We start from the raw sequence: 26,952 nt of genomic DNA, 5'->3' as shown, positions 1-26,952 counted from the left end.
TCCCATTCCACCAGTCCAGCCCTTCCCTTCGTCTGATACTTCTCATTCCAACCAAAGAGGTCAATGCCGCACGCCACGCTTCTTTGTCAAGCACGGCGGCTGCAGTCAGAGGCCACCTACCGGTATCCAGCATTTCTCCGAACGAGCCCGCATCCAGGAGCCCGGCTGAGATAGAATGTGCACTCCCCCCTTCTGCCCTTGCAAATGCTGACCACCGCCCGCCCTGGAAAGATGCACCTCTTCCCCGAGCCAAATGGCCAACGGGATGCCCCTTGTTCGCTACTAAGTACTGTTCAAGCCAGCGCCATGACTTTAACGTGTCTTGCCGCACGCTCTGGCAGAGGGAGGGTTAAATGAGTCACAAACGAACTGGAATCCGTCTTTTCTGATTGGCCCCTAAAGAAGGAGAGTCAACGGCGGAGGATGGGGCTGTTGCATAGTTTCCGGCCGCATTAGTGCATCGCTGAAGAATAAATAGAACTAGCGAGTGTGGGTAATACAGGGCAGCACCCGAACCCTGTTGCTCCTGGCCTTCCTCGCGTGTGCTGGTCTGACTGTGGGTTCCGCTGATGGCTCCAAAGATTGTCTGCTTGTAAGGTCGGTTGAGGGATGGAAGGAGCCACAAATACCTCTCCGCTATCACCGTCTCCTCCACGTCCCTCCTCCCGTTATACACACAGGTTAGGACTGTGACGTAAACTTGAGAGTTCACCCCTGGCCTTGCGGGAGGGAACTGGTGGCCGTGGAAAGAGACGACGAGGATGGTTGGTCGTGCGTAGATTGAGCTGTAAATGACTGACGCTATCCAGTGCCATTCTGCTCCTGGGAGCTTTTAGTGGATGATTGATTCCCTTGTTCAGTTAAAAACGGCTATTGCGATACATCTCTGAAGCTTTAGAACCAGCCACTTATTTTTCTTTCCTCCCCTCGCTTCTGGTAGGTGGTTTCTCCAAAGCCCCAGTGAGTGGTGGCCCCACCACTCATCCCTTTCCTTGCAAGCCCCCTGCAGCCTTGAACCTACCGAAGATGGTCCCCGACAAGCTTAGCTGGTTTGTTTACAAATGCTAATGGCCACATGAATGTTGTTGATGGACGGTCTCCTTCCCTTTCCTTAAAATGTGGAGGGGGTAAGGGGAGAGAGCGGAAACCTCCTTGGAAGGCCAGGGTAGGTGAAATAGTGTTTTCGGAAGGCAATGGAGAGGAAGTTGGCTTTGCAGGGAGAGAATTAAAGGTCCCAGAGAAGGCCAGAAATCGAGGTGCATGGTTCAGAGGGAGAGATCTACAAGGGCAAGTCTTGACAGAACTGCACAGTGGAAGCTCCCATTGCACCAGAGAGGAGAGGGGGCCGCAGGCTGGCAGGGACGTTGTAGGACTCTGGCTGGTTGCTTATCGGCGATTCCCTCCTGCACGTGACGGTGTGTTTAGGGCTCTTATTTTCGTTGGGTTTGCTTTTGGGGAGTGCTGAGTAGCTCCTGGGTAGGAGGTGGCTTGGGGTGAGCTGGGCTAACGGTAGTGAGAGAAACAAGTGCCTTAATGGGGAAAGGGGTCTTGATACAACCATGCCCAGCTCTTGGCAATCATCAACCCAATGGTGAATTTCATTGCACTGAGGGTGGACTGGTCTAGGATACTTTCCCTGTCCCATGAGGGTGGGAGGTATGGCTTAGCTAGGAGAGAGACAGCTGCTCTGGGGAGGGAAAGGATGCAACTTGTCTGCATGCCTCCCCCTCCCCCCCCCCAGCCAGTCAGGAAAACCTCTAAATATGGGGGGGAGCCTGGGGGGGGGGGTCTCGCTTTCATTTTTCCACTGGGTCCCTAGTTATAGCTCTTCTTCCCCCTCCCCCCCATCCAACTCTTCTGGAAAAGCTCTGCTGAGATTACATCCTCTTCCCAGCACACACAACATGCTGGGAATAAATGTCCCCTGTTCCTTTCTGAGTCTGTGCTACCCCAGGACGCCAACTAAATCCACCCTGACCCCCTGAAGGTATTTGACTTTGCTGGGGTCACATGACAACGGGGTCTCTTAATGGTGCCCAGTGTGAAGCCTATGCCTCGTGGTGGGCTTAGCTCTTGTTGCATTGCAAGAGTTAAGTTCTCCTGGAAAGAACCTGTCATGGTAGGAGGAGAGGAGAGAAAGGAGGTTCACTGGCTCTGTCTGACCCCACTGGGCTTTGGGGTCTGTGCAAACAAGTTAAACTTCAGGGATGAGGTCACCTTAAAGCAAAAGCGTAGATGTGGAATGCTAGCCCTCAGAGACTGTTACGTGGATCCTATTGTCCTTGCACCAAGAGTGAAGGAGAGGGGAGCCCTGTAGTTTTTCTGTCAAAGGCAGGACCGATGGAAATGTGCACTGGAATCCAGCTCCAGCCGTGCTCTGGCCAAGCTCCCAGAAAGGCTCCGACGGAGTTAGCCAGGGTCTTTCAGCTGAGATGGTCAAATGACTCCTCTGTGTGGGCACAACCCAACTCACCAGATGTCTGCTCTCCGTGGTGCCCTTTTCAGGAGGTCGGGGTGTGGGGAGAACAGAAACATTCCCTGGCCAAACGCAGGGGATGGCAGAGGCTGCTGAAGCGGGTTTCTCCAGATCTCTCTCCGGCATCTTGGGTACAATCCAAGTACAATTGCATTGAGTTGGACCTCCAGCCAGGAGCTCAGCTGAACACTAGGGGTGGTATATAACCCAATACGCAATGGGACATCCATGCCTCTCGTGGGTGACCTGTGTCTCAGACTTCCATTAACGCTAAGGGGAACTGGGGACGTGTAGCTAGCTGGGGAATCGACTCAGCAGACACACGAGCTGCATGCAGGTAATGTAATGTTTAAAACATGAGATACAGCTGAAACACCTGGTGTGTAAAGTCTGGTGAATGAGCTGCTTAGACCTTCACTGCAGAATATGGACCAGGAGCCCGGCCTTCGAATCCTTTCCTCTGCTACAGATACATTCCAACTTCCATGTGTATTTTAGATGCCATTTTTTCTATTTTTAAATGGGTGGTGCCCAGTCTAAACCACTTGGGGCCTCCCAGAGTGCCTTGCCTTGGGAATCAAAACCTGTCTCTTCCAAGATATTTTATGGAGAATGTTATACAAATGTTTAAAATATGCTTCTAAGAATAAATAAAACCCAGCTTTATTTAAAGCTAGCGATACGCTCTCGTTCCTGACTGAGCGATGACATCACTCCAGACACACCAACGAAAGGGAGATGTTCCACATGGAGGGTTGGGGGTGGGGCGGAGCCAGAATGTTTGGGGCCAGCGGCGGAGTTCCTCTAAATTCAGAAGGAGGGCTTTGATTTGATGTCCAGTCTGGGGCCCGCTATGTAGTTGGTAAGTGCATATACATGAGCACATCCAAAAGTAGACTGGGGCTTAGGCGGGTGTGCGTGGCAGAGAACTTGGGCTTTGGGGTCCTAGGTTAGGGCCTAGCTCTAAGTGGATTTGTAATCCAGTTGCAGTTTCGGGCCCTGCTGTGCTAGGCGCTATACACACACTCACTCACACTCTCTCTCTCTGCCCCAAAGAGCATACAATGTAAATACATAAGAGAAAAGGGTGGGAGAAAGGGGGTGGCAGTGTTCCCACTTTACAGATAGGGAAGTGAAGCACAGAAAGACCAGGGGTATACAAAAAAACAATGGTGGAACCAGGAACTGAATCCACATCTCCTGAGTCCCTGTCCCGTGGCTTAAGTAGACCATCTCTCCTTCACTGTTAGTGAAAATGGTGAGCTCTGGGACATTCCATGTGATGGTGGGAACCTAGGACTTAATTGTAATGAGGGTAACTGGCCAGGGTGACCTCCCTGGCAGTGCTATCTGGCTGGCTAAGGTCAGTGAATGGCTTCTTAACATGGTGTGTGTTCAGCTGGGATATCACTTAGCACACTGCACTGGGATTTGAGAGACTTGGGTTCTAATCCTGACTCGGCTACCAGCCTGCTGGTCGACCGTTCCTGCTGTGTGCCTCGGTTTCTTTATCTGTAGAATGGGGACAGTGATACTGACCTCCTTGGTACAGCACTTTAAGATCTATTGAGAAAAAAGTGGTATCTAAGGGCTAGGTGGTATTGTTTTCTTGTTCATAAAGTCTCCCCATCAGCATATAGTCCCCGCACTGGAAAGACGAGGCTGGTGAATTAAGGACTCAAGTTTCTAACTGTTAAACCTTCAATGGAATCATTTATTTTTTTGTCCATGTACAACTCTGGGCTGTGCAGGCCCGAGATGGCTTGTGCCTGATGTGCAGAGAGCTGAGCAGTTGTCAAAAAATCCCTTTCAACGTTTTCAAAATGACTTTTCTTTTAGAAACTTAGTTAATTTATACTAAAAATGTTGAAATCTTTGTTTGCGCTTGACTGCATCCTTTGCAGCTTTCTGAGCAGTCCCTTGCCACTGGGGAATGGCTGGCCGTTGGGGAGCCTAATTTTTGATCAGCCCCATCTATTTACACGTTATCTTTCAGCCTTATGAGAAGCCAGCTGCTTCTCCCAGCCCTGGTACCACGATCAGGTGCACGCACACACACACAAGTAGTCAGGCAATTAGCTTTATTAAAACTGGTCCTTCTTTTGGCATGAACTACAACAGGATCCTGTGAGACCCACCAGCCCCTGGTTTCCAAAGCAACCGAGCCATTGCACACGCAAGACGGTGAAACCGACTGACTGACTCCCTTATGCTCCAGCAGCAGGAGGGTGATCAAGCTCTGCCCACCCCCTGCGCTAGCCGGAGGGTGCTGAGAGAGGGCGCTGCCGTGCGGCTTTGCTCTGTTGGGAACACGGAAGGCACAGTGTGAGGGGGAGCGTCCCCTTAGGGTCAGAGACCAGCACGAGCACACTGAGAGTTAGTTTCCTCCTGCCCACAGGCAGCAGGGAGAGGGGAACAGAGCTGTTAGGGGGGCCAGCCAGGAACATGAACAACCTGTGAGGGAGGGTAAAATAACCCCAATCTATCCCCTGGCATTCCCATCCCTCCAGCACCCGCTGATGGGCGTAGCGCTGATGGGCGTAGCCTGTAACACGTCCGCCTGCTCTGTCAGTCCCCAGGCGAGGGTGGCAGTGCCCACGGCCCAAGCCCCCTTGCTCCTCCAGTCAGCAGGGAAAGGCTCCTGGGATTCCTGAGTGTGGGTTCAAAGTCATTGGAGACGGCAGCTGTAAGGCTGAGCTGCTTGGTTCGCAGCCCGTGGCCCAGTTTAGCTCCTTGTGGGGCCGTGCCCTGCTTGGCCAGGATGATGAGGGCCTGCCCAGCAGAAAGGGTCCAAAAGCGATCTTGAAAATGGATAATTGTATAGAAGGGGAGACCATGCTAGGTTTAAAAGGAAGACACTCAATCCCCCCAGGGTGGGAGAATGGGGGGGGAGTCCCCCATTGCGTGGGGATTATCTCCTGCCAGCTCCAGGCCAAGTCTTGCACAAGCATTTTCTCTAGTGGAGCCTCCTTAGTCCTCCTCCCACTGCAGATGTTGCCCTGGAGTGCAGCAGGTCTCGCTATCTCGCGGTGAACACCGGGTAAGCCAGGTAGAAACCCAGGGCGGAACCCACGATCACCCCCAGGAAGATCCAAGTGTTGTAGGACATCACCACCAGCATCACCAGGTAACCGATCACCACCTGGGCCACGTGGAGCAGGCTCTGGCTGATGTGGTAAAGAAACCACCTTTCCAGAAAAGAAAAGCAGAGTTAACTATGGCGCGAACATGTCTTGCTAGTTAGCAACATCCCCCCAGACTTCCAAGTGTGTCTGACGTGCTCCAGGAGGGGGGTACTGGCCAAAGAGGTGTGAGAGCTTATGGCCAGGAGCCCTGGTAGCGCATTGTGGGTATAACGTTAAGTGGGGTTAATTTATGTTTGCAGAGTGCGCTGAGGGCACTGTGCTGCCTGAGGGTCTGTCCATGCTGACTGCAGTTCATGTAATCTGCCAGCACCCACGCTACCCAGCTAGTGCAACTGCAGCAGTATGACCTAGCCCCAGCGTGATCACGCAGGGTTCCAGGCAGGCGTATACGCTCCACACTGAAGTGCCTGCTACTGCAGCGTCACGTCTTCCCTCCTGTACCTGCATGATTCACGCTGGCTCGGGTACGTCTACGCAGGCCGGCATCGCTGTGCTGAGCCGCTGAGGCGTTCTGATTGTCTAGTAATGAGCTGTATCGTGGTAGCTCCTAGGGGAGCCCCACTCCTGGATCAGGATCCCATTGTGCTAGGGGCTGTACAAACACAGACCCCAAACAGCTTACGGTGTAAGACAAGAGGCGACAGGTGGATCCAGACAGATGGGGAAGCACAAGGAAACAATGGGACGATCTTCAGCAGCATGATAGGCAGTGATCTCAGCACGCTGCCGAAGCTGTGGGGGCTACAGCACCAAAATGACACCGCTCTGCAGCCCCTCCCGGCCCCCATCATCTTACACTAGCTTGCTTCCTCCTCTCCTGCTGGGTTGTATATGAAACTTTGCGCCACATGGAACAGGACATGCAAGGCAGGGCGGCAAGCTCCTCAAAGTCACGTGACTTCCCCTTGCGTTGTTCGTTACCCGCATTTCGTGCCTGGTTGGCTTCCTGTTCCTTTGCAAAATCACTGGGCGGCATTAAGCTCTGAACTAAGCGTTGCCTCTTCTGCATTTTGGTTTCTGCACATATGGGCTAAAACTTGCCTTTGATTTCTTAACCCTTTCCATGCCTGGATCACTTAGGCACACTGAGCTTTTAGCCCCCAGGGTTCTAACTTGGTGGAATTCTCCACCTTGTCACCTGCTACGGTTACCACCTCATCCCAGTGTGAGCCAAAGATGCTCTTTTTAGTTAGTTGCACTTCATGTTTTAAGTACGGTGCTCCGGGGTCCATGAAAAGCTCTTTCCAGCTGCAGGCAAATAGTGAAACCGGCCTTAACTGAGCATAGAAATTGGATGCTTAACAGACAGGGCCTTCTAATGAAGGAGGGTCAGAACAGTAGTCAGTACGTGTATTTTTGGGGCGATCTCTTTGTAGGCAACCTCCCATCTTCTTCCTTGAATGGGTTTTCTGTGGCAAAGGCCCAAGTTCCATTATCCCACCACTGCCAAAGCAGAAAGTGATCACGTGGGATAGGCCTGTGTGACCATAACAGATCCCCATTCCCTGTGGAGACGCTGAGGGGGGAAAGCCCTTAGCATTCCCATAATGTCCAGTGATTCGTTCCTGGCCTCAGTGGGTCAATCCTGCACCTGTGAATGAGACTCCATCTGAGATTAAGCCTTTCATGCTAGTTACCCCCGATCACATGGGAACCACTGACGAGGGCTCCTGAAAAGACAGGGAGGGAAGCCGTTCAGCGTATTTCCTCAGACTGTTTGCCAAAGGAGCCCTGCTAGAGATATGTGGTTGGCCAGAAAATAAGAGCGTAATTGGGATGGCTTAGCTCACGATACAGGCGGTGCCTGAGGGAAGACGAGATCGAGTGGGATTAATTGGTTCCGTTTTAACAGCTATAGTTGTGATGCTTTACGGGGTACAGAAAGCCTGCGGCACCTGCCACCATTTGAACCCAGAAAAAACAGTACGTTCCAGTTAACAAATCTGCAAACAACTTGTATAAAAATTCAGAGCTGGTCAGAACTCAGAATTCCTGTCCCATGGGAAATTCCAAACGTTTGTGGGGAAAATTGTTCCGAATTGGAACAAAAATTCAAAATTTCCTGGGGATTCCAAAACTTCATTGAGGAAAAATCAAAATGACCGTTTGTTCTCACTCGATCGGCTCGACGTGTTTATATTCCGGTTTTATAATTTAAACACGCCAATGCAACCAAGATGAAAAGAAACGGTTCGATAATTTCCCCTTGAATCAGCATTTTCCAATGGAAAACTGTTCCTCTGGAACAATTCCAAACAGCGCTAAGACTGAACTCCTCCGGCTGCAGCCCTGCTGGCTGGGGCAGTGCCGGCTCCCTGGGTCGGGTGTGCTGGTGATCGACAGTCCCTGTCACGCAGCCCTTTCCCACCCCCAGCCGGTGTCGCTGCCCGGCAACCCCGCCACTCCCAGTGGGACAGGGCAGGGTCCCTCTTGACTTTGAAGATGAGGGAGCAGCTGGGCACCCCTTGAAGCCAATGGGCAAAGCAAGAAAACACCTGTGGCATGGGGGGAGCTGAGACCTGAGTTAGGTGTAGGAGGGAGGGGGCAGCAGCCCATGGGGGTGGGGGAGAAGGAGCTGAGGCAGTACGGGGCAAACATGAGGGCAGGAGCACTTAGTGGAGGAGGACAGTTGGGCAGAGGCCACCTACTGAGAGGGGTTTGGGGATCCTGGGATCCTCATCTCCCCTGACCTGCGTCTCACTGACCGGGAGCAGAGCTCTGGGGAAGGAGGAGGAGCCGTGCCAGCAACTTCACCCCCTTCCTGGCCTTAGGGGGCAGGGCACAGGAGATGCCAGAGATGGGGTGGGAGCTGCAAATCCTGCTGGAGCAATCTAGCTGCTCCCTGTCTGAGGGGCCAGGCTGCCCCCAGGCAGTGGGGGGAATGGGGAAAGCAGTCAGTCGGGTGAGGATTGCCTGTAGAGGGCTCTGAACACCCGCAGAGTGTTGAATTGGCAGTGTTGGGAACCTCTCCCTCCTCAGCTTTGCGGCCTCCCCTGACCCGGCCTATCTGGTGGGCACCCTCCTCTCACTGTGTATTGCACTGTTCATCTTCACCTCGCATCCCCAGCCATAGGCGCCAACTCCGGGGGTGCTCTGGGGCTGGAGCACCCACAGGAAAAAATTAATGGGTGCTCTGCACCCACTGGCAGCCAAGCTCCCCCCGCCCCACCTCCTCCTCCTCCCCCCAGTGCGCTGCGTCCCCGCTCCTCCGCCTACCTCCCAGCGCTTCCTACCCGGCTGCCGCCAAACAGCTGTTTGGCAGCATTAGCAGGCTCCAGGAGGGGGGGAGGAACAGTAACGCAGTGTGCTCAGGGGAGGAGGCGGGGAAGAGGCAGGGCCAGGGCAGGGATTTGGGGAAGGGATTGGAATGAGGGTGGGGAAGGGGTGGGAAGAGGCGGGGCCGGGGGCAGAAGGGGGGTCCAGCACCCACGGGAAAGAGGGGAAGTCGGCGCCTATGCCCCCTGCGCTCTTCAGATGTGAGCACTTCAGCATGAGGAGGAAGGTTCCCTGGAAGCTACTGCAGGGTCTCTTACACCTTCCTCTGAAGCAGCCGGCACTGGCCACTGTCAGAGACAGGCTGCTGGTCTGGACAGACCCTGGGTCTAGCGTGGCCAATTTTGGTCGGACGTATTCCCGGAGGTTTCATCACATGACATACTCTTTAATGAAAGAGTAATCTTGAATTCCTGGAGACTCCAGGACAATCCTGGAGGCTTGGCAACCCTATGATGGGACCACACAGCAAACGGTGCTTAAAGCCCTTGGGCCTCCTCTGTGTAGCAGGCGATAGCGAAAGCCTCAGACGGGGAGTGGGTTACCTTTTTGAGGTGGTGTTTTGCTGACCCAGGTTGGAGTTGACAGACCCTGTCTCCGGCTCCCCGAGTGACTCCTGACTGAGGGTGGTGGGGATGGCCAGTATCGTCTGGCAAAGGAGTTTGGTTTTGCTGATCTTGATGGCTTCGTACAATGCCGCTAGCAGCAGAACCACCAGCACCGAGAGCACCATCCCTGCAAGGCAAACACCATTCAGATTGACCAGCAAGAGAGTCAGGACCATCCCTGCAACGGAAGGACCATTTAACTTGCCACGAAGCAGCGAGTGTTTCATGGGACTCTGAACAGTAAGTTTTAGAGGGAGTCCCTTCTTCTAAGGAAGTTTCCTGATCAAATACAGTAGCTGATCCTCAGCATCTGCCTTTCCCCCACCCTCATTCCGCTCTTCATCCCCATCCCATCAGGCTGCAAAGCTCCGATCCAGTAGGAAAGGGGCAGTGGTGCTTCTAGTGCCATCTGCCTCTACCCACCCCAACGGGTCTCCCCATCTCTTCTGCTCTGCTCATCCCAGATGGGGCCAGAACCTCTTCCGAGTGAAGGACATGGGGTACAAAGTTCTTCTTGAGCCCTCTGGCAGAACTGCCCACTTTCCATTTCATAATGGCACCCCCTCCCCGCACCTTAGCATTGCTGGAGTGGCAGCAGGCCGGTGTGTGATTCACTGATCAGTCCTCATGAGACTCTGCAAATCACTGTATATTCTCTGGGCATCTTCCCCCAAGTCCCATCCCAATCTGTGACCAAACCAATACTCTTCCCCTGCTATGGGAGACTTAGAGGCTGAGTTTAAACACTCTCTTAGTCTTCTGCTAGGTCTCTTTGTAGCCTTTATTGGCATTGTTTTATGCATAAATGTAGTGCTTGTGTACATGGTATAATGGATAAGGCAGGCATGTGATAAATAACTGCTCTACATCCTCATTTGTCTCCTCCCTCGCTGTCCCAGTCGTGGCCCACTCTGGAGTAGAGATGGCCAGCGGTTGTAATTTGTGCCTATCAAATGTGTGCTGTGCGTCAATCCCTACTGAGCAATAGCGTGGACCATCTTTCAGTGGCTTGTGATGTAGTAGCGACCGTTTGGGGCATTCGGTGAATTCCACACGGAGAGATCAGGGCTATTACGGGGGACAGGAGGGGGCCTCCGGAGATCAGGCGTGGGGCTGGGGGCAGGCAGTGGGTTTGTATAGAGTGCTGGAGAACATATTCTCTGTTGGAATTTTTCTGTGCGGGCAAGTTCCTATTCTCCCAGTCCTTGATTTGGTGTCTGTCACTACAGCGAAAACAGTGAGTAAGCTGAATAGCGGCCCTTATTCCCTCCTCTACTTATCACCTACTCAGCACACGTTATGGCCTCTGCTAGAGTAAACATGAACAAACTACATCGCTGATAACCACCCATAATCAGCTGCTCTCTGAGGCTATGTTTTACGGTACAAATTACTTGGGTCTAATTTCTATCGCTCAGGGTTGGGAATAATCCACAGATTCTGTTCTTACCTGCAGGGGTGTGGACATTCCAGAAGTCAAACAAAAGTACCACCTTGTCGGAGAAGTAGAAATACATCTGGCGGAGAAGCAAAGCAAAGGCAAAAGTTAGGAGCCGGATTGGGGTGGAATGTAGAAACAGCAGCCCCATCTCTTACCAGCCGGTGCCCGATTTCCAGCGGTAGAGAGAGACCCATGATTGCTAATTACAGCATCTCATAGATGGTGCCTCAGCACCTTTTATAAACGACAGTAAAAACATTTCTTCCAGTGAGTTTAGTGTTGATAAAAGTTGCCGGGTTGAGAGGCCAGAGAGTCTCTGCGTATCGACAGAATGGGAGGAGCACGGCCAATACACAGACCTGGCAAGTTCCGGCAACATTTTGGGAGATCTGACTGAATTAAGTTTAAATAGCTTTGGAGCCCATTGTAGTACAAATGCAAAGTGGATGTGTTATTGTGGGATTGTGCACAACTTCTCTAGGGGGGCAGACGTGGCCAATGTAAACCCTGCCGGGAAGTGTTATGAGCTTCCAAGGACTGCTTTACAGATTGGGCCAGACAAGGAGGCACTGTCAGGTTGAACAAAGCGGATTTCCTAGGAAATATCTGGAGGGAGGGGAATGCAGATGCCCAACTCCAGACCCAAGCTTTTGAGCTGCTGTCAGGCAGAATACCTCTTCCCGGTCTCTGCAGATCAAAGATAAAGAAGGGACTCACCGGCTAAGTCTACACTACGAGCTAGGGGTGTGGCTCCCCTGCTCGCGTACACATGCTCACGCTCGCTCTCATCAAGCAAGCAGGAGTATGGATAACAGTGTAACCGCAGTGGGCAGCATGGGTAGTAGCAGTGGAGGCACAGCTGAGCCGTGCCGAGTACATACCCACCGGTTTCAGGCAGTGTTCGTGTTCTGAGCAAAAGCTGTTATGAATTTGTGACCACAGAAAACCCGCCTGGTGGAGTCTGAAGGACTATTCACCTGCCAGAGCCCACGCTGGAGTTGGGGGGAAGGGCGGATCGCTGGTAAGCTTATTAGCTGGCGTGTGAGTTCTTTTATTGTTTTAATGTGTTTTCTCTGTAATGCTTTCACCTGAAGAATAACTGTGCTTGCTTGCAAAGGGCAGTGTGGTCACTTATAGCTGTGGGCAAGTATGCTGTTTATAGCCACTGAGGAGAAAGCAAAGCAGGCCTGCTTAGGCAGTCTGACTGGCTGGGGAACTCACCGCGAACACAGGGAGCTGTGCAGCCTGGTCAGGAGGGAGCGAGACGCAGGTCTCTGACCGAGAGGTGAGGGCTGGGACCTGGGAACCTAAGAGTGGGTGCCCTTATAGACTCATAGACTTTAATGTCAGAAGGGACCGTTATGATCTTCTAGTCTGACCTTCTACACAACACAGGCCACAGAATCTCACCCACCCACTCCTGTAACAAATCCCTGACCTATGTTTGAGCTACTGAAGTCCTCAACTTGTGGTTGGACCACGGAGGGGGAACACAGGTGCAGTTTCCCTGGACTGTGACAGAAGGGACCACTGTTAAGGCTCTGTCTAAACATCTTAGGTACTTACATGACCCCCATTATCATGGCATCTGAGCACCTCCCAGTCTTTATCCCTGTGAGGTGCTGTTATCCCCATTTTACAGATGGGGAACAGAGACTAAGTGACATGTCCAAGGTCACCCAGGAAGTCTGTAGGAGAACAGGGAATTGAGTCTAGGTCTCCTAAGTCCTAACCACTGGGCCATCCTTCCCCTTAAGTTAGGAGGTACTGCTCAGCCGCTGTAGCACGTCCAGCCCTTGGCCTGGCAGCGGGGACGCCCACAGGTGTGTAGTTTGTGATGCAGATGCCGCCTGTCCATTATGAATCGGGCTGAGACCAGCAACTCAAATAGTAAGCCTCCAAGGTGTGTGTTAAAGAGTGGGACATTTCCATCCAGCTCTGTGCACGTTCTCTCTCTCCCGGCTAGCGACTCTGTGCTCCTCATGGTGGTAGCTAGGGTCCAGCACAGGCCAGGAGCGGCTGCGGCGTGCATGGAACGTGCTATCCCTCATGGCCCAGGTCGCTCTGGCTGGTTTTTGCCCAGCGGTTAATTGGTTTTCATATTCTCCCCCTCTCCTCCAGTTACCAGGGCTGCCTGGGCATGGAGTGTTGTGGAGGGGTACACCCAGCTCCTCCTGCATCACTGCCATTGTGCGTCTTGGTCTGGAGCCGGCTTAGGCTCTTAAATCAGCCTGAGCCCTAGAGATTGCACAGGGCCGATATCTAGGAGCCAGATGTGCTCCCGTGGAAACAGGGAGGAGCAAACTGAATTGCCCCATCTGCAGCTGCACTGGAAGGGAGGAACTCCCCACTGCAGGAGGGCAGCAGCTGTACTGCCCATGCCCACTCCCAGGGATGCCACCCAAAGCTGCCCTCCCTTACGTTCTGCTGAAGCTCGACAGGAGCCTTCCTGGGAGATGTATTGAATGAGCGTGTCTCATTGATGGCCTAGCCCTGCCCTCTTCCTGGCATGCGCTGTTCAGCTCCAGGTCCGCGGCTGGGGGGCTTGTAATTGGCTTCTGCTGTCTTATGTAGGGTTACCATATGTCCGGTTTTTCCCGGACATGTCCGGCTTTTTGGTAATCAAACCCCCGTCCGGGGGGAATTGCCAAAAAGCCGAACATGTCCGGGAAAAATACCGCCGGCCGGGCACTTCCCCTCCCGTGGCTGCTGTGCTCCTCCCCTGACTCTTCGTCTCTGTTTAAGAGCCGAGCTGCCCGAGTGCTACCGGCTTCAGGCAGCCCCCTTGCCTCCGGACACTGAGCCGCCGGCCGGGCACTTCCCCTCCCGGGTTCCGGGGGCGCAGGGTCCAGAGGCATGGGGGCTGCCCGAAGCCCGAGTGCTACTGGCTTCACGGTTTGCCGGGCAGCCTCCAGACCCTGCGCCCCCGGCTGGGCGCTTCCCCTCCCAGGCTCCAGCTGCGCTGGGGAAGCGCCGGCCGGGGGCACAGGGTCTGGGGGGGCTGCCCGGCAAACCGTGAAGACGGTAGCGCTGGGGCAGCCCTTTTCGCGTGGCTGGGAGGGAGGAGGGGGAGTTAGGGCGGGGACTTTGGGGAAGGGGCAGGGAATGGGCGGAGTTGGGGTGGGAAAGGGGCAGGGCCAGGGCCCCATGGAGTGTCCTCTTTTTTTATTTTTTAAATATGGTAACCCTATCTTATGCCCACTTTCAAGGCAGATTTTCTGCAGCCTGGTGGGGGCCGGTGGAAGAGGTTTGATTTGAAATAAATAAAAGGCTGGGTGGCCGGCCTGGGGGCTGAAATCCTCCTTCTCTGCACCATAAGCAGTTAGGTACAGAATTCCCCACATGAAGCCACCAGCGCAGCCCAACCCTGGTCTGGAGAGGCCACCTCTGGAGGTGATGGTGGTTCTTGGCTTCTTTCTGAGACTGCCAACAGAGGAAGTCATGGGTGATGGGTCCTATGAGCTGGCTACTTATCTGATCTGTTCCCACCACTTCCTTCTCCACAGGTTTCAGCCAGCCAGCAAATGATGATAGTTGTTGCTTGGAGCCAAGTCAGTGAATGGCTCCGGTTTCCCATTTCCTCACCCCTGAGCCATCCAGTCCCCCTCTCTCCTGCTCCTTCCAGCCCCTCACCCAGGGGTGGCTCCAGGCACCAGCACAGCAAGCGCGTGCCTGGGGCGGCAAGCCGCGGGGGGCAGCCTGCCGGTTGCTGTGAGGGCGGCAGTTAGGCGGCCTTCAGTGGCACGCCTGCGGGGAGGGGGGTCCGCTGGTCCCGCAGCTTCGGCGGCAGGCAGCCGAAGGGGCGGGACCGGCGGACCCCCCCCCCCACAGGCGTGCCACCGAAGGCCACCTAACTGCCATGCTTGGGGAGGCAAAAAACATAGCCGCCCCTGCCCTCACCCTTCCCTTTCCCCACCTCTTTATCTCAGGGCAGGCCCCTCTGCTTTGGCAAAGTCTCTTCCAGGTGATCACACAATGGAGAGGGTTCCATTAACAACAAAAAGCAACCTCCCAGGATTGAGCGAGCTCGCGCTCTGCCTTCATTTCTCCAAAGCCTCGTTGGGCACCGAAGTATCAGAGAACATTGATTTACTTCTGTAAACCTCTTGGAACTGCATGACGTTGCGGAACCAAACTGAAGGGCTCTTAGCAGGTTTGCCTCTTGGCAGATCCCTCCTGTACTGGATCTTCACTTCAAAGGGCAAATTCAGTTTGCTCCACTTCTGTTTGCGCTCTGCCCTCTGAGAGGGGAAGCCACTCACAACTCCCACTGAAATCAGTGGATCTCAAACACTTCCAAAAATCAGCCCCAAGGTGCTTGGTATGTTAGAGGGAGTGAGTCGTGATGCATGATGTACTCTTGCACTTATATAGCTGTTTGCAAGCATGAATAAAGCCTCACAGGATTGTTTGGGGGGGGGGGGGAGCAGGGGGGGGGTTGCATTTTATAAGTAAACTGAAGCATGAAGAGGATAAGAAACCTAACTATGGTTACACAGCGAATCAAGAATAGAACCCAGGAGTCCTGGCTCCTACCTAGTTCTTACAACTGGGGTGGGCAAACTTTTTGGCCCGAGGGCCACATCTGGGAATATAAATGATATGGCGGGCCATGAATGCTCACAAAATTGGGGGTACAGGCTGAGGAGTTTGGGGTGCAGGAGGGTGCTCCGGGCTGGGACCGAGGGGTTTGGAGGGCGGGAGGGGGATCAGGGCAGGGGGTTGGGGTGTAGGGGAAGGTCAGGGTGCAGGCTCTGGGCAGCGCTTACCTCAAGGGGCTCCAGGAAGCAGCAGCATGTCCCTTCTCTGGCTCCTATGCGGAGGCGCAGCCAGGCGGCTCTGCACGCTGCCTGTCCGCAGTTCCTGGCCAATGGGAGCTGTGGGGGTGGCAGGCAGAACGGAGCCCCCTGGCTGCCCCTACATGTAGGAACTGGAGTGGGGCCATGCCACTGCTTCTGGGACCTGCGTGGAGTGGCCTCCGACCCTGCTCCCCGATTGGAGCGTCAGAGCAGGGCAAGCCCCAGACCCCACTTCCCAGTGGGAGCTCGAGGGCTGGATTAAAACGGCTGGTGGGCCAAATCCAGCCCATGGGCCATAGTTTGCCCACCCCTTCTTACAAAGATAGTATCGTTATCCCCATTTTACAGATGGGGAAACTGAGGCACCGAGTAGTGACATGACTTGCCCACATGATTTGACTTGTTTCGCTCACTTTTAACGCAGCCTCAGTCAGCATGTAGCGCATGATCCTGAACTGAGCCCTTGCTCATCATGACTGCAGCACCCTCAGCAGGAGGCCCGTGGTCTGGTCAGACAAAAAGGAGCAACCTTGAGTTTTACCTTGGCGAGGCAGAGCTAATGGCAGGCAGTGAGAAGGGTGCCATGTGTCTCAAGCAGCTGGCCAGCGGTAGCTGATTACAGGCAATCAGCTCAGCTGCTCAGCCACTGAGAGTCAAGGCAGTTTCGCTTCTCGGTGGAGCAGAGGGGTTTCAATGCCTGTGCAAAAAGCAACAGAGAGTCCTGTGGCACCTTATAGCTTATAGCATAAGCTCCAATACATCTGTTAGTCTATAAGGTGCCACGGGACTCTCTGTTGCTTTTTACAGATCCAGACTAACACGGCTACCCCCTCTGATACTTAATGCTTGTGTAGTGACCTGCCTTTGTGATTGTGAAGGGCTCTAAGCTGTGTTTCCCTTGGCACTGGGAGGAGAGATTCTCCAGTGGGGTGCTTTTCTCTGTGGGAGGGCCATGGTGACTTACCAGTAGGGCTAGGGAAAATCCACTACACTAGGAGTTATGGCAGATCCCTCCAAAAGCAGCATGAGGCTGGTAACGCCGCATTCACCGTGGGAAGGGAGCGGAGCGGAGCCAGGGGCTAGGTACCAGTAAGTGTTGGGAAACGGGGGGCTGTTTCTATGTTAATGCTTCATTTTGTGAACTTCCTAGCACGAAAACAGGGGCTTTCCAGGATTGTGCACTACAGTGTGTGGATTTCAATAGTACCTGTCCACTCTCTCCCACATGCACATGCTAGTCTGAGGCCTAGACTATGAGAAAAGGTTTTTTTTCCCCAATAGAACTGGCTCAATCAAGCTAGTTTAAGTTGATGGACAAACCCCACTTAGCATTGATGAATGCAGTTTAACCCCCTTGGCTTGAATTGAGCAGGCTGCAGCAGGACTTAACCCTGCTGAAAAAAGCACCTTTCTTCCTAGTCTAGACAGATCCTCAGGTGCAGCAGGTGGTGGACTGACTTCCAACCCAGTATGTGCTTGGGAGCTCCTGAGCGAGGACTTTGGAAGGTCCTGAAAAGGGGGACACACTGCAGGCCATTCAGATGCCGCCTGAGGCCATTAGCCTATAGCCGGGGTCGGCAACGTTCGGCACACGGGTCGCCAGGGTAAGCCCCCTAGCGGGCCGGGCCAGTTTATTTACCTGCTGATGCGGCAGGTTTGGCCAATCGCGGCCCCCACTCGCCGCGGTTCGCCAACCCGGGCCAATGGGGGCGGCGGGAAGTGGCGCGGGCCGAGGGATGTGCTGGCCGCGGCTTCCCGCCGCCCCCATTGGCCCGGGACGGTGAACCGCGGCCAGTGGGGGCCGCAATCGGCCGAACCTGCCGCGTCAGCAGGTAAATAAACTGGCCCGGCCCGCTAGGGTGCTTACCCTGGCGAGCCGCGTGCCAAACGTTGCCGACCCCTGGCCTATAGCCTTGTGGTTAGAGCACAGCACTGGAAGGCCAAAGACTTGGACTTTTCTCCTAGCTGCCACTTGCCCACTCTGTGTGACCTTGGGCAAATCACTTCGTCCAAGCCAGAAAGTCACTTCCTCTGAACATGGAGCACTTTTCTCCAGCCATGCACAAGACTTTCCTCCTAAGAAGGGAAGGCTTCAGATAGCACAGGAACCACTCTGGTAAGATCTCTCTCTTCCGCCTACAGATAAATGCATGGCTGCTGTATGTTCCTGCATCTTACTCAGACCTGGTCATCTATGGGCAATGCTACCAATTTCTAAACCAAGGTTCTCTTTCTGGACCCAGCCAGTCTCATCTGAATGCCCATTTTTACAAAACCAATGCTGCTTCCTGCAGTAAACGGCTTTCATCATGTTGCACTTGCACCATGATTAAGGTTGATGGGCACGTATCTCACATGGTGCACTGAACCTCCTACGTATATAGCGCCATAATTGCTTGGATTCTTGTTCCTTTGGCTTTGGCTTTGCTGAAGGAAAAAGAAAAAGTTGTTCAATCAACAATCGATGCCCCTGAAGACAAGGGACAGATTTTACCTTGACGTACCCAGTCAGTGTTAACCTTAGACCTCCTCCTCCCCCAGGGTTGACCCCCATTGGCTACACCGAGGTTATAAAGCACTTATGCCTTGTCTCCATTAGCATTTTCCATTGAGAGATGCATTTTTAGCTCTCTTTTTGCAGTGAAGGCCTAGCCTTTGCCTTGTTAATTACATGCCACATACAACTGCAGTGTTTGCTAATGACATGAGCAGATGATGCATTTTGTACAATAATCTCCATTATGCATCTGAAGGGACCTGCCTGGGCTAGAAATATTGCCTAATAGCTGTAGTATTCATCCAGTAAACAGGATCTAATTATATGCTTAGTCTGTACATTGTGAAGTGCATATTATCACCTGTAATTGGCTCATTCTTTTGAATTTTCTTTGGCAGCAGATTTATAATTATAGTGTTTAAATGAGACTATATTAGGACTTGGCATACTTAACCCATCAATCTCAAACACTTCACTATGGTGGTAGCATTATTTTCCCCTTTCAAATGGGAAAATGTGAGCGCAGAAATATTCAGAGACTTGCCCAGGGTGTCTCAGCCAGGATTTGAACCCAGATCCCTGGACTTTTAGTCCTGTGCTCAGTCCAATAATTACATTTACCACCTTCAAATGCACGAATCCTGCTGGTGGTTCCTGGGCCATTTGTTTTTGTCTGAAGGGCTATGGCTGGAATCCTAAACTGGGGATTGGATGGCATTTTGTCTTCTGGTTGGCCTTTTCCTTTCCATGTGTTGCAAGATGAGAAACTGGCTATCCCTAACTCAGGAGGAAACACTACACGCTGTAAGGACAGAGCTCTGCTCCCTGGGCCAAATCTCCCTGGCACATTTCCTATGCAAGGAGGCTGGGGCTTGCGAAGAGGCAATACACTCTGCAGTTCTCCCTCCCCAGTCCATTCACACACCGGCATTTTATGTCAGAAGATACGTCTACACCGAGCCGAGAGGTGTAATTCCCAGCCCGGGTGGACAGAGACATGCTGGCTCTCTAGCAGTGTGGCCGTGGTGACATGGGTGACAGCTCAGACTAGCCACCCGAGTACAATCCCGCCTGACCCTCTGGGGACTGACTCGTCCAGCTAGCCTTAGCCACCCCACCGTCCATGCTGTCATAGCCACACTGCTATTTTTAGGGCTAGCTCAAGCACAACCCGTGCATGTCTGTGTATCCACACTGGGAATGACACCTGCCAGTCGCAGTGTACGCATCCCCAGGCAGAAAGCGCGCTCCGTTTCACACAGGGCGAAGTGATCCTGAATGGCCGGCCGGGAGCCAGGTGCCAGCAGATGATCTGCGCAATACAGCTGAACTTCAGAATTACGAATACCTCGGGCATGGAGGGTGTTCGTAACTCGGAACAAAACGCTATGGTTGTTCTTTCAAAAGTTTACAACTGAACATTGACTTAATACAGCTTTGAAACTTTATTATGCAGAAGAAAAATGCTGCTTTTAACTATCTTAATTTAAACCAAACAAGCACAGAAACAGTTTCCTTTTTTTAAACTTTCCCTTTATTTTTTTTTAGTAGTTTACGTTTAACACAGCACTGTACAAGTTTGTGTTTATTTGTTTTTTTGGGGTCTCTGCTGCTGCCTGATTGTGTACTTCTGGTCCTAAACGAGGTGTGTGGTTGACTAGTCAGTTCGTAACTCTGGTGTGCCTAACGCTGAGGTTCTACTGTACGTCACTACACAGCCCGACAACGGGCTTTGTTGGGTCCTTTTACAGCCAATCCAAGGCCTGGGCTACAGTTAAAACTAGAGCACTTGCTGTAGCTATGCAGACCTAACCCCCAGTGTAGACACAGCTAGTTTGACAGAAGAACGCTGTCACAGTTCAGGGTAACTACACCTGTATTCCCCCTCCATGGTCCTCCAAGAGCACCCACTCTAGGCTGCCGGCTCCTCAGCCATCACCTCTCTTGGGCTGTAATACCTTGGTCTAATTTTGGTTGTTGGGATTAGTGTGTGGCTGCGATATACAGGAGGGCAGACTAGATGAGCTGGTGGTCCCTTCTGGCCTTGAACTCTGTGACTCTCTCCCTTCTTACTAGGGTTTTTCCAGGCAGCATAGTTCCCTGCGTGCATTGTGTTATTCCCCAGCAAGTGAGACTTCCTACACAGGCCTGTTCTGCTTTCTCCTCAGTGGCTATAAACAGTGTAATTTCCCACAGTTATAAATTACCACACAACCCCTTCTAAGCAAGTACATTCACTGTCAAGGTGAAAGCATTCCAGAGAAAATAATAAAAGAACCCCCATGCACGGCCATAATCTTACCAGAGATGATCCCCCACCCCTGGCTCCAACAAGAGCCTTGGCAGGTAAAGAGTTCTTCAGAAAAGACCCTTGCTGGGGGTTGTAGTTACAAGTTCATAACAGCTGTTAGCTCAGGACAAGCAACCCCATGAATCTGTGAGGACCTCCCATATGCAGCTCGAGGCTTTGACCTTCAGATTCTGGGAATGGATAATCAACAGACAATGGGATTCTCCTTAGGATGTAGCTTCAAAAGGTTGGGTCTGGAGGTAGGAATTTGCATTCGTCTCTTCCCAACTATTTCTGAGGAAACCCACTCAACTTCACAGGTTCCTTGGGATCGGGCACGTTGTTTAAAATAGTTATTGGATGCTCATAACACTTGCCAGGATTCACACTGGCCACATCCTACCCCTCCCTGCCTGAGAAGTTACAGACAAGTCCACAATGGTACATAAACCGGGCACTGGTAATGCAAGGAACTCCAAAGAGACTTACATTTAATTCAATCAGGCTTTTCAAGGATATTGCAGGAATGCTTCCGTTGACCTAGCTACCATCATTCAGGGAGATAGAGCTCTTACTGCGATGGCAAAGCCCCTTCTGTCATAGGAGTCTGCTTCTACACGGCGGGGTTATGGCACCGTAGCTTTGCCTCTATAGCATCCCTAGTGTAGACATGGCCCAGGTGTCACCATGCAAAAAGCTAAATGATGCGAGCCTCTTCCAAGAGAGGAAGTTAACCCATTACGTGCATCAGTGCAGGCAGATAACGGTGACCCTAACACAGCCAAAGTGCTCTGACTACCACAAGGAGCACTGACCATGCAGGGCCCCAAAGTGAGCACTGCAGACATATAAAACCCATGGTCCTTGGCCCAGTGATCTTACTGTGTAAAATCAGACATGACCCAACAAGCAGTCATTGGGTGTGGATCCAGCACATAGACCGAGTATTTGACGCCCGGCATTATGTAAAGGAAGTTGCTTCGTTAGTTGGATTGTGGAAGCCATAACCACGGGGTTATACAAGGGCTTCTCTACACACACAGATTGCAGCCAGGTAGCTTAAGTCAGCTAACGGTTTTAGACCGGTGCAAACCCATGCATGGGCACACTTATATCTGTTTAAAACTTGATATATTGGAGTAGCTTGAACCTAGGAATTTACATGTGCAAGCTGAACCATTATAAGCCAGGTTTAGATCTTTTTAAGAGTCTCCATGCACACGTCTGCACGCAGTTAAACCAGTGCAATACTGGCGTGTCTTCACTGCAGTGTTAACTTGAGGTATCTACACGCAAGTTACTCCTCTCAGGTTGGCCGAGCTCCAATGAGCGGCCACGTTGCAAACCAATACTTGACTGCTGCATCCACACTAGTACTCTACTTCCTCGTGTTCTTTGTGCTAGCAGTCAGCTGAGCCCAGCTTTCCAGGCGATTTGTAGCAGAACTTGTCTGTCCTTTCTGGGCCCACGGTGGGGAATTACGGGGAGGCGTTGGAGGACTGTCCAGAGGCAGTTGAGTGGAGACCACGCTACAGAGTGGTCATGTTAGCAGCTGATAAGTTGTGCTGACTTGAGCCTTAGCCTATACCCCCTGACAGGCTGGCTAACTTGAATTAGAAGTTTGTGTGTGTGGACAGGAAGGACTCAAATTAGGGGCAACATTTGAACTGTAAGACAAACCTGTAGTGTGTAGACCAGGCCTATGGTAAAGTTGCACCTGTGTAGCTAAATCAATTTATTTACACCAGTCTAATGCAGACATACTTAAATCGGTTTAGTCTCACTAATTTAAGCAAGGTTTAACCCAGTTGAAACGATTTAAAAAGAAGTCATCTTAGTTTCACAGTTCACGTTTTCTACTCTAGACCAGACCGAGGGGTTGCACCCGAGATTCCAGAGCTGCACTGTGACAACAGATTGGCTCACCTCTGAACGTTCCAGACAGCAGGGTTAGGTTTCCCACACCTCACACCCACATAAGTGTGTTCCACTCACTGCTATGGAAGTCAGTTCTGTTTACAAGCCATCTCCTTAATTGTAACCAAAACCCTGAGCCAAATCACATGGCAAAAAAGGAACTAGAGAGACAGATTTTCCAGTGTTGCAATTCTCTTAGGGGAAATGCACATGTGATATTGGAGGGGGTTTTATGGTCAATGTGTTGTAGCTTTTAAATAATAATACTTTGCATTTACATGGCACCTTTCACCTGAGGATCCCAAAGAACTTTACAATGATTAAGATATTAATATTGCTATTTAAAAACAAAATGTTCATGTGGCTGTCAGGTTGTTAAACAGGATTTGGAGCAAATTGTGTTTAGCTCATTGGTCCTATTTCAAAACAGTGAGGGAGCGTGCCCCAGTGGATAGGGCACTCGACTGGGAGTCAGGAGACCTGGGTCCTAACCTTGCTTTAAACACTGACCACCAGAGTGATCTTGGGCAAGTCATGTCATTGCTCTGTGCCTCGATTTCCCCATCTGTAAAATGGGACTAACTATACTGTCCTTTTTGGGGGGGGGGGTTTGGAAGCACTGTGAGATGTATGGATGAAAAGTGCTATAGATGAGCAAGTATAATTGTTAAAACTTATTGTAACATAATGTAATAGGAGGAGAGGTATTGGGCTAGATTAATAACCTGCTACCAAGGACTGCATGAGATTTCAGCTAGATGGAGGTAATCCTAAAGCCCAAAAGCCTCACTAGTTACTGGGGGTGAGTCACTGAGCTATGCTGGTCCAGCTCTTCAAAGATATTTAGGTGCCTAACTCCCATTAGACTATGGTATCTCATTTCACAAGAGAGAAGTCTGAGACCAGAACTCTGGATCCAAATCCCTATTGACATTTGGGGAAGTTCAGACTTGATTTGGGATCTGAATTTACGGGGCTTGCGTTCATTTCTGCTTTTTAAATATCTGTATCTGATCACAATTGTATATTAGCTCGACTCTTAGGTGATTCTATGAATTAAATTATCTGACAGTCGAATCACTCCTTAAGAAGCTAATACATCTGATGATCCAATTAACCAAAGTTAAATTTTAATTCACTACATTTTTTAGCGATAACGTTGAATTGTAGCATTCAGAACAGCCCTCCAAACAGCAGACATTAAATATACACCTCTACCTCGATATAACGCTGTCCTCGGGAGCCAAAAAATCTTACTGCGTTATAGGTGAAACCGCATGATATTGAACTTGCTTTGATCCACCGGAGTGCGCAGCCCCGCCCCCCCCCCCGAGCGCTGCTTTACCGCGTTATATCTGAATTCGTGTTATATCAGGTCCCGTTATATCGAGGTAGCGGTGTACCAGTGAAATATCCAGTGTGTGTATGTATGATAACTGCTTATCTAATTTGCATGCATGTACTAGAATCTTGACTCCTTTTTGTTATCCTGCACCTGTGGGTTAAACAAATAGCTGGTGACTACACAAAGGATTTGAGAGATTGCTGTTTGGAGTATTACTGTGTTTGCTGTTGCACCCTGTGGAGTAACTCACCCCAGGCCCGGTCTGTACTTAGATCGATCTAGCTCTGTCACTCAGGGCTGTGAAAAATGACCTATCCCCCAGTGTAGATGCAGCTAGAGCAACAGAAGAATTCTTTCCTTGACGTAGCTACCCCTGGTCAGGAGGTGGATTAACTACATCGATGGGAAAAAAACATTTCCCTCATTGTAGGAAGCATCTATGCTACGCTGAAGTAAATAGGATGAAATTCAATAAGGACAAATGCAAAGTACTCCATTTAGGAAGGAGCCATCAGTTGCACACATACAAATTGGGCAATGACTGCCTAGGAAGGAGTACTGCGGAAAAGGATCTGGGGGTCATAGTGGATCACACGCTAAATATGAGTCAACAGTGTAACACTGTTGCAAAAACCGCAAACATCATTCTAGGATGTATTAGCAGGAGTGCTGTAAGCAAGACACGAGAAGTAATTCTTCCACTCTACTCCGCACTGATTAGGCTTCAACTGGGGTATTGTGTCCAGTTCTGGGTGCCACTTTTCAGGAAGGATGTGGAGAAATTGGAGAAAGTCCAGAGAAGAGCAACAAAAATGATTTAAAGGTCTAGAAAACATGACCTATGAGGGAAGATTGAAAAAATTGGGTTTGTTTAGTCTGGAAAAGAGAAGACTGAGAGGGGACATGATAATAGTTTTCAAGTTCATAAAAGACTGTTACAAGGAAGAGGGAGAAAAATTGTTCTTCTTAACCTGTGAGGCTAGGACAAGAAGCAATGGGCTGAAATTGCAGCGAGGGCGGTTTAGGTTGGACATTAGGAAAAACTTCCTAACTGTCAGGGTGGTTAAGCACTGGAATAAATTGCCTAGGGAGGTTGTGGAATCTCCATCATTGGGGATTTTTAAGAGCAGGTTGGACAAACACCTGTCAGGGATGGTCTAGATAATACTTAGTCCTGCCATGAGTGCAGAGGACTGGACTAGATGACCTCTCAAGGTCCCTTCCAGTCCCATGATTCTATAGTGACAGCTGCAGCTGTATTGCTGTAGCACTTGTAGTGTAGACGTCGCCCCAGGAGGCCTGATCCAAACCCCACTGGTGTTACTGAGAGTCTTTACACTGACTTCAATGGACTCTGGATCGGGGCAGGAGTCAGGCTGTCATTACAGTGCTCACAAACGTGTAGTAATAATTGAGAAGAAGAAATTCTATAAACTGGAGTGACTCAGAAAGGCAGCATTTTCCTATGGGAAGTAGCAGAAGCCTCATCATAAGACTCATTCCTAACTAGATTAGACACTCGGTAGACTGCAGGGAACAATCCTGAACCGGTAAGATGACCTTAGCTTAGGTCCTTATCTCCAACTTCAGTGATTCTGTCACTGTTTCCTTACCCCGAAAGAAGATGATTTGCTAAAATGCTGTACACCAGCGATGCTTTACTGGTATAGAAAAACCAGGGTACTTTCTTGGACACAGATATACTGCACCAGTATAGTAAAATTTTCTACCTATAAGGATAGTTAATCACTGACACAGACTTCCAAGGAAGGTTGGAGGTCATTGGAGATTTTTGAGAACAGGTTAAATAAACAGCTGTCAGGAATGGTCTAGATAGACCTGGTCCTGCCTGGGTTCAGCAGGCTGGACTAGATGATCTCTTGAGGTCCTTTCCAGCCCTACATTTCTACGATTCTGTTACACTAAAACTACCCCACGTGAGGAAAACCATCGACGCCAGTAAGAGCACAACTGTCGGTATAGTTGCATCTACACTAGGGGCTTTTTCTGGCTTACCTATGTTGGTTAGGGATTACACTTCTTTGCACCCCTGACTGGCATAGCTGCGTTGGCAGAGCTCTGTAGGGCAGCCCTGCCCTAAGCCAACCTATGGAAAAAAGCAGCTGTGGTGGGGCAGGGAGGAGGAGGAGAGAGAAATCCACAAATGGTTAATGGAAAAAGTTTTCATTGGAAAAATAACGTTGAAGAAATCAACGCGATCTTTGGAAAAAAGGCCAAATATCAATATATCTTGAACTAAAAAAAGTTGACCCTACCCCTTTATCTAGGACACTGATTCTCAAATGGTCAAGGGTTACTTTGGGGTACGTTCAACCTTGGTTAAATCTGCCGAGCACCCCTAACTGAAAGGGCACCAGAAGCACAGTGGCGGACAGAAGCAAACTGGTGGGGAGAGGATAGAGCAGTGGGGAGCTGCAAGCACCAGTGCTAAGGGCTGCGTGCTCATAAAGTCATAGACCCAAACAGAGATAATAAACTGCACTGATCCAAAACGGGGCTGGTGGGGGGTAGAAGTTACCAAGTACCCCACCCTTTGCACTGTCCTAATGTAATTACTTCTTGTAACCAAGCACTGGCGCTGCTGCAGGGGAAGGGGTAGGATTGAGAAGATGGTTTTGACCTTAAAGTGGCCCTCCACACAATGAAAATATGTTCAATTGGGCTGAGATGGGCCATTTTTCCAATCAGAAAGCTTAACTGCCAGGTGGGGGCGGAGGGGAAACATTCCTTCCAGTACTGAAGCAGTTACACTGCCTCGTGCTGTCCCTAATAAAGTTACTGTGTCAACATCATGCTTCCCTGCCCCCGAATAAATGGGCAGAGCGCAGCAGAGCCTTCTCTGGGCAAAACATCAACCTTTCCACTGTCAATCACTCACAATCGGATTGTTAATTAAACCCCACCAATGTATCGTTTGTATTTGAAGGAAAGCCCGGCTTGTATGGATCCTCTGACTCCAACCTGTCGTTTACAGTCCCGGCAGATTTCTAACCCCATCAGCCAGCAAATCTGAAAAGTACTTACTTGCATCATCTTGGCTTCTTTATTTCTCCTTTGCAGTGCAACACAGCCAGAAAGAAAGGGAATGTGTAAAGTGACCCCGAAGTATGATAGCTGCTGCTCCTCTAGAAACTCAATA

General features: G+C 51.0%; 1 protein-coding gene across 1 annotated transcript; it reads right to left on the bottom strand.

Annotated features, from left to right (window-relative positions):
- Nucleotides 1–5,011: 5,011 nt before the first annotated feature.
- On the bottom strand, nt 5,012–26,952 carry SLC31A2 (solute carrier family 31 member 2). The gene is made up of 4 exons (XM_026657327.2): nt 26,838–26,952; nt 10,954–11,020; nt 9,441–9,630; nt 5,012–5,664 (listed from the first exon to the last, which is right to left on the bottom strand). Exons 1-4 carry the CDS (start codon nt 26,844–26,846, stop codon nt 5,496–5,498), a joined length of 435 nt encoding a protein of 144 aa, XP_026513112.1. The 5' UTR covers nt 26,847–26,952; the 3' UTR covers nt 5,012–5,495.

Source organism: Terrapene carolina, unplaced genomic scaffold (assembly GCF_002925995.2).
Source record: "Terrapene carolina triunguis isolate 2854851 unplaced genomic scaffold, T_m_triunguis-2.0 Scaffold238, whole genome shotgun sequence".
In the NCBI taxonomy this organism is placed as follows: domain Eukaryota; kingdom Metazoa; phylum Chordata; order Testudines; family Emydidae; genus Terrapene; species Terrapene triunguis.
This window is presented reverse-complemented; position numbering and strand designations above follow the sequence as displayed.

Coding starts and splice junctions, on each gene's coding strand:
- SLC31A2 (XM_026657327.2), bottom strand. Junction 9,631..10,953: donor GAATGTCCACACCCCTGCAG/GTAAGAACAGAA, acceptor TTTGCCTTGCAG/GGATGGTGCTCTCGGTGCTG. Junction 5,665..9,440: donor CAAAACACCACCTCAAAAAG/GTAACCCACTCC, acceptor TTTTCTGGAAAG/GTGGTTTCTTTACCACATCA.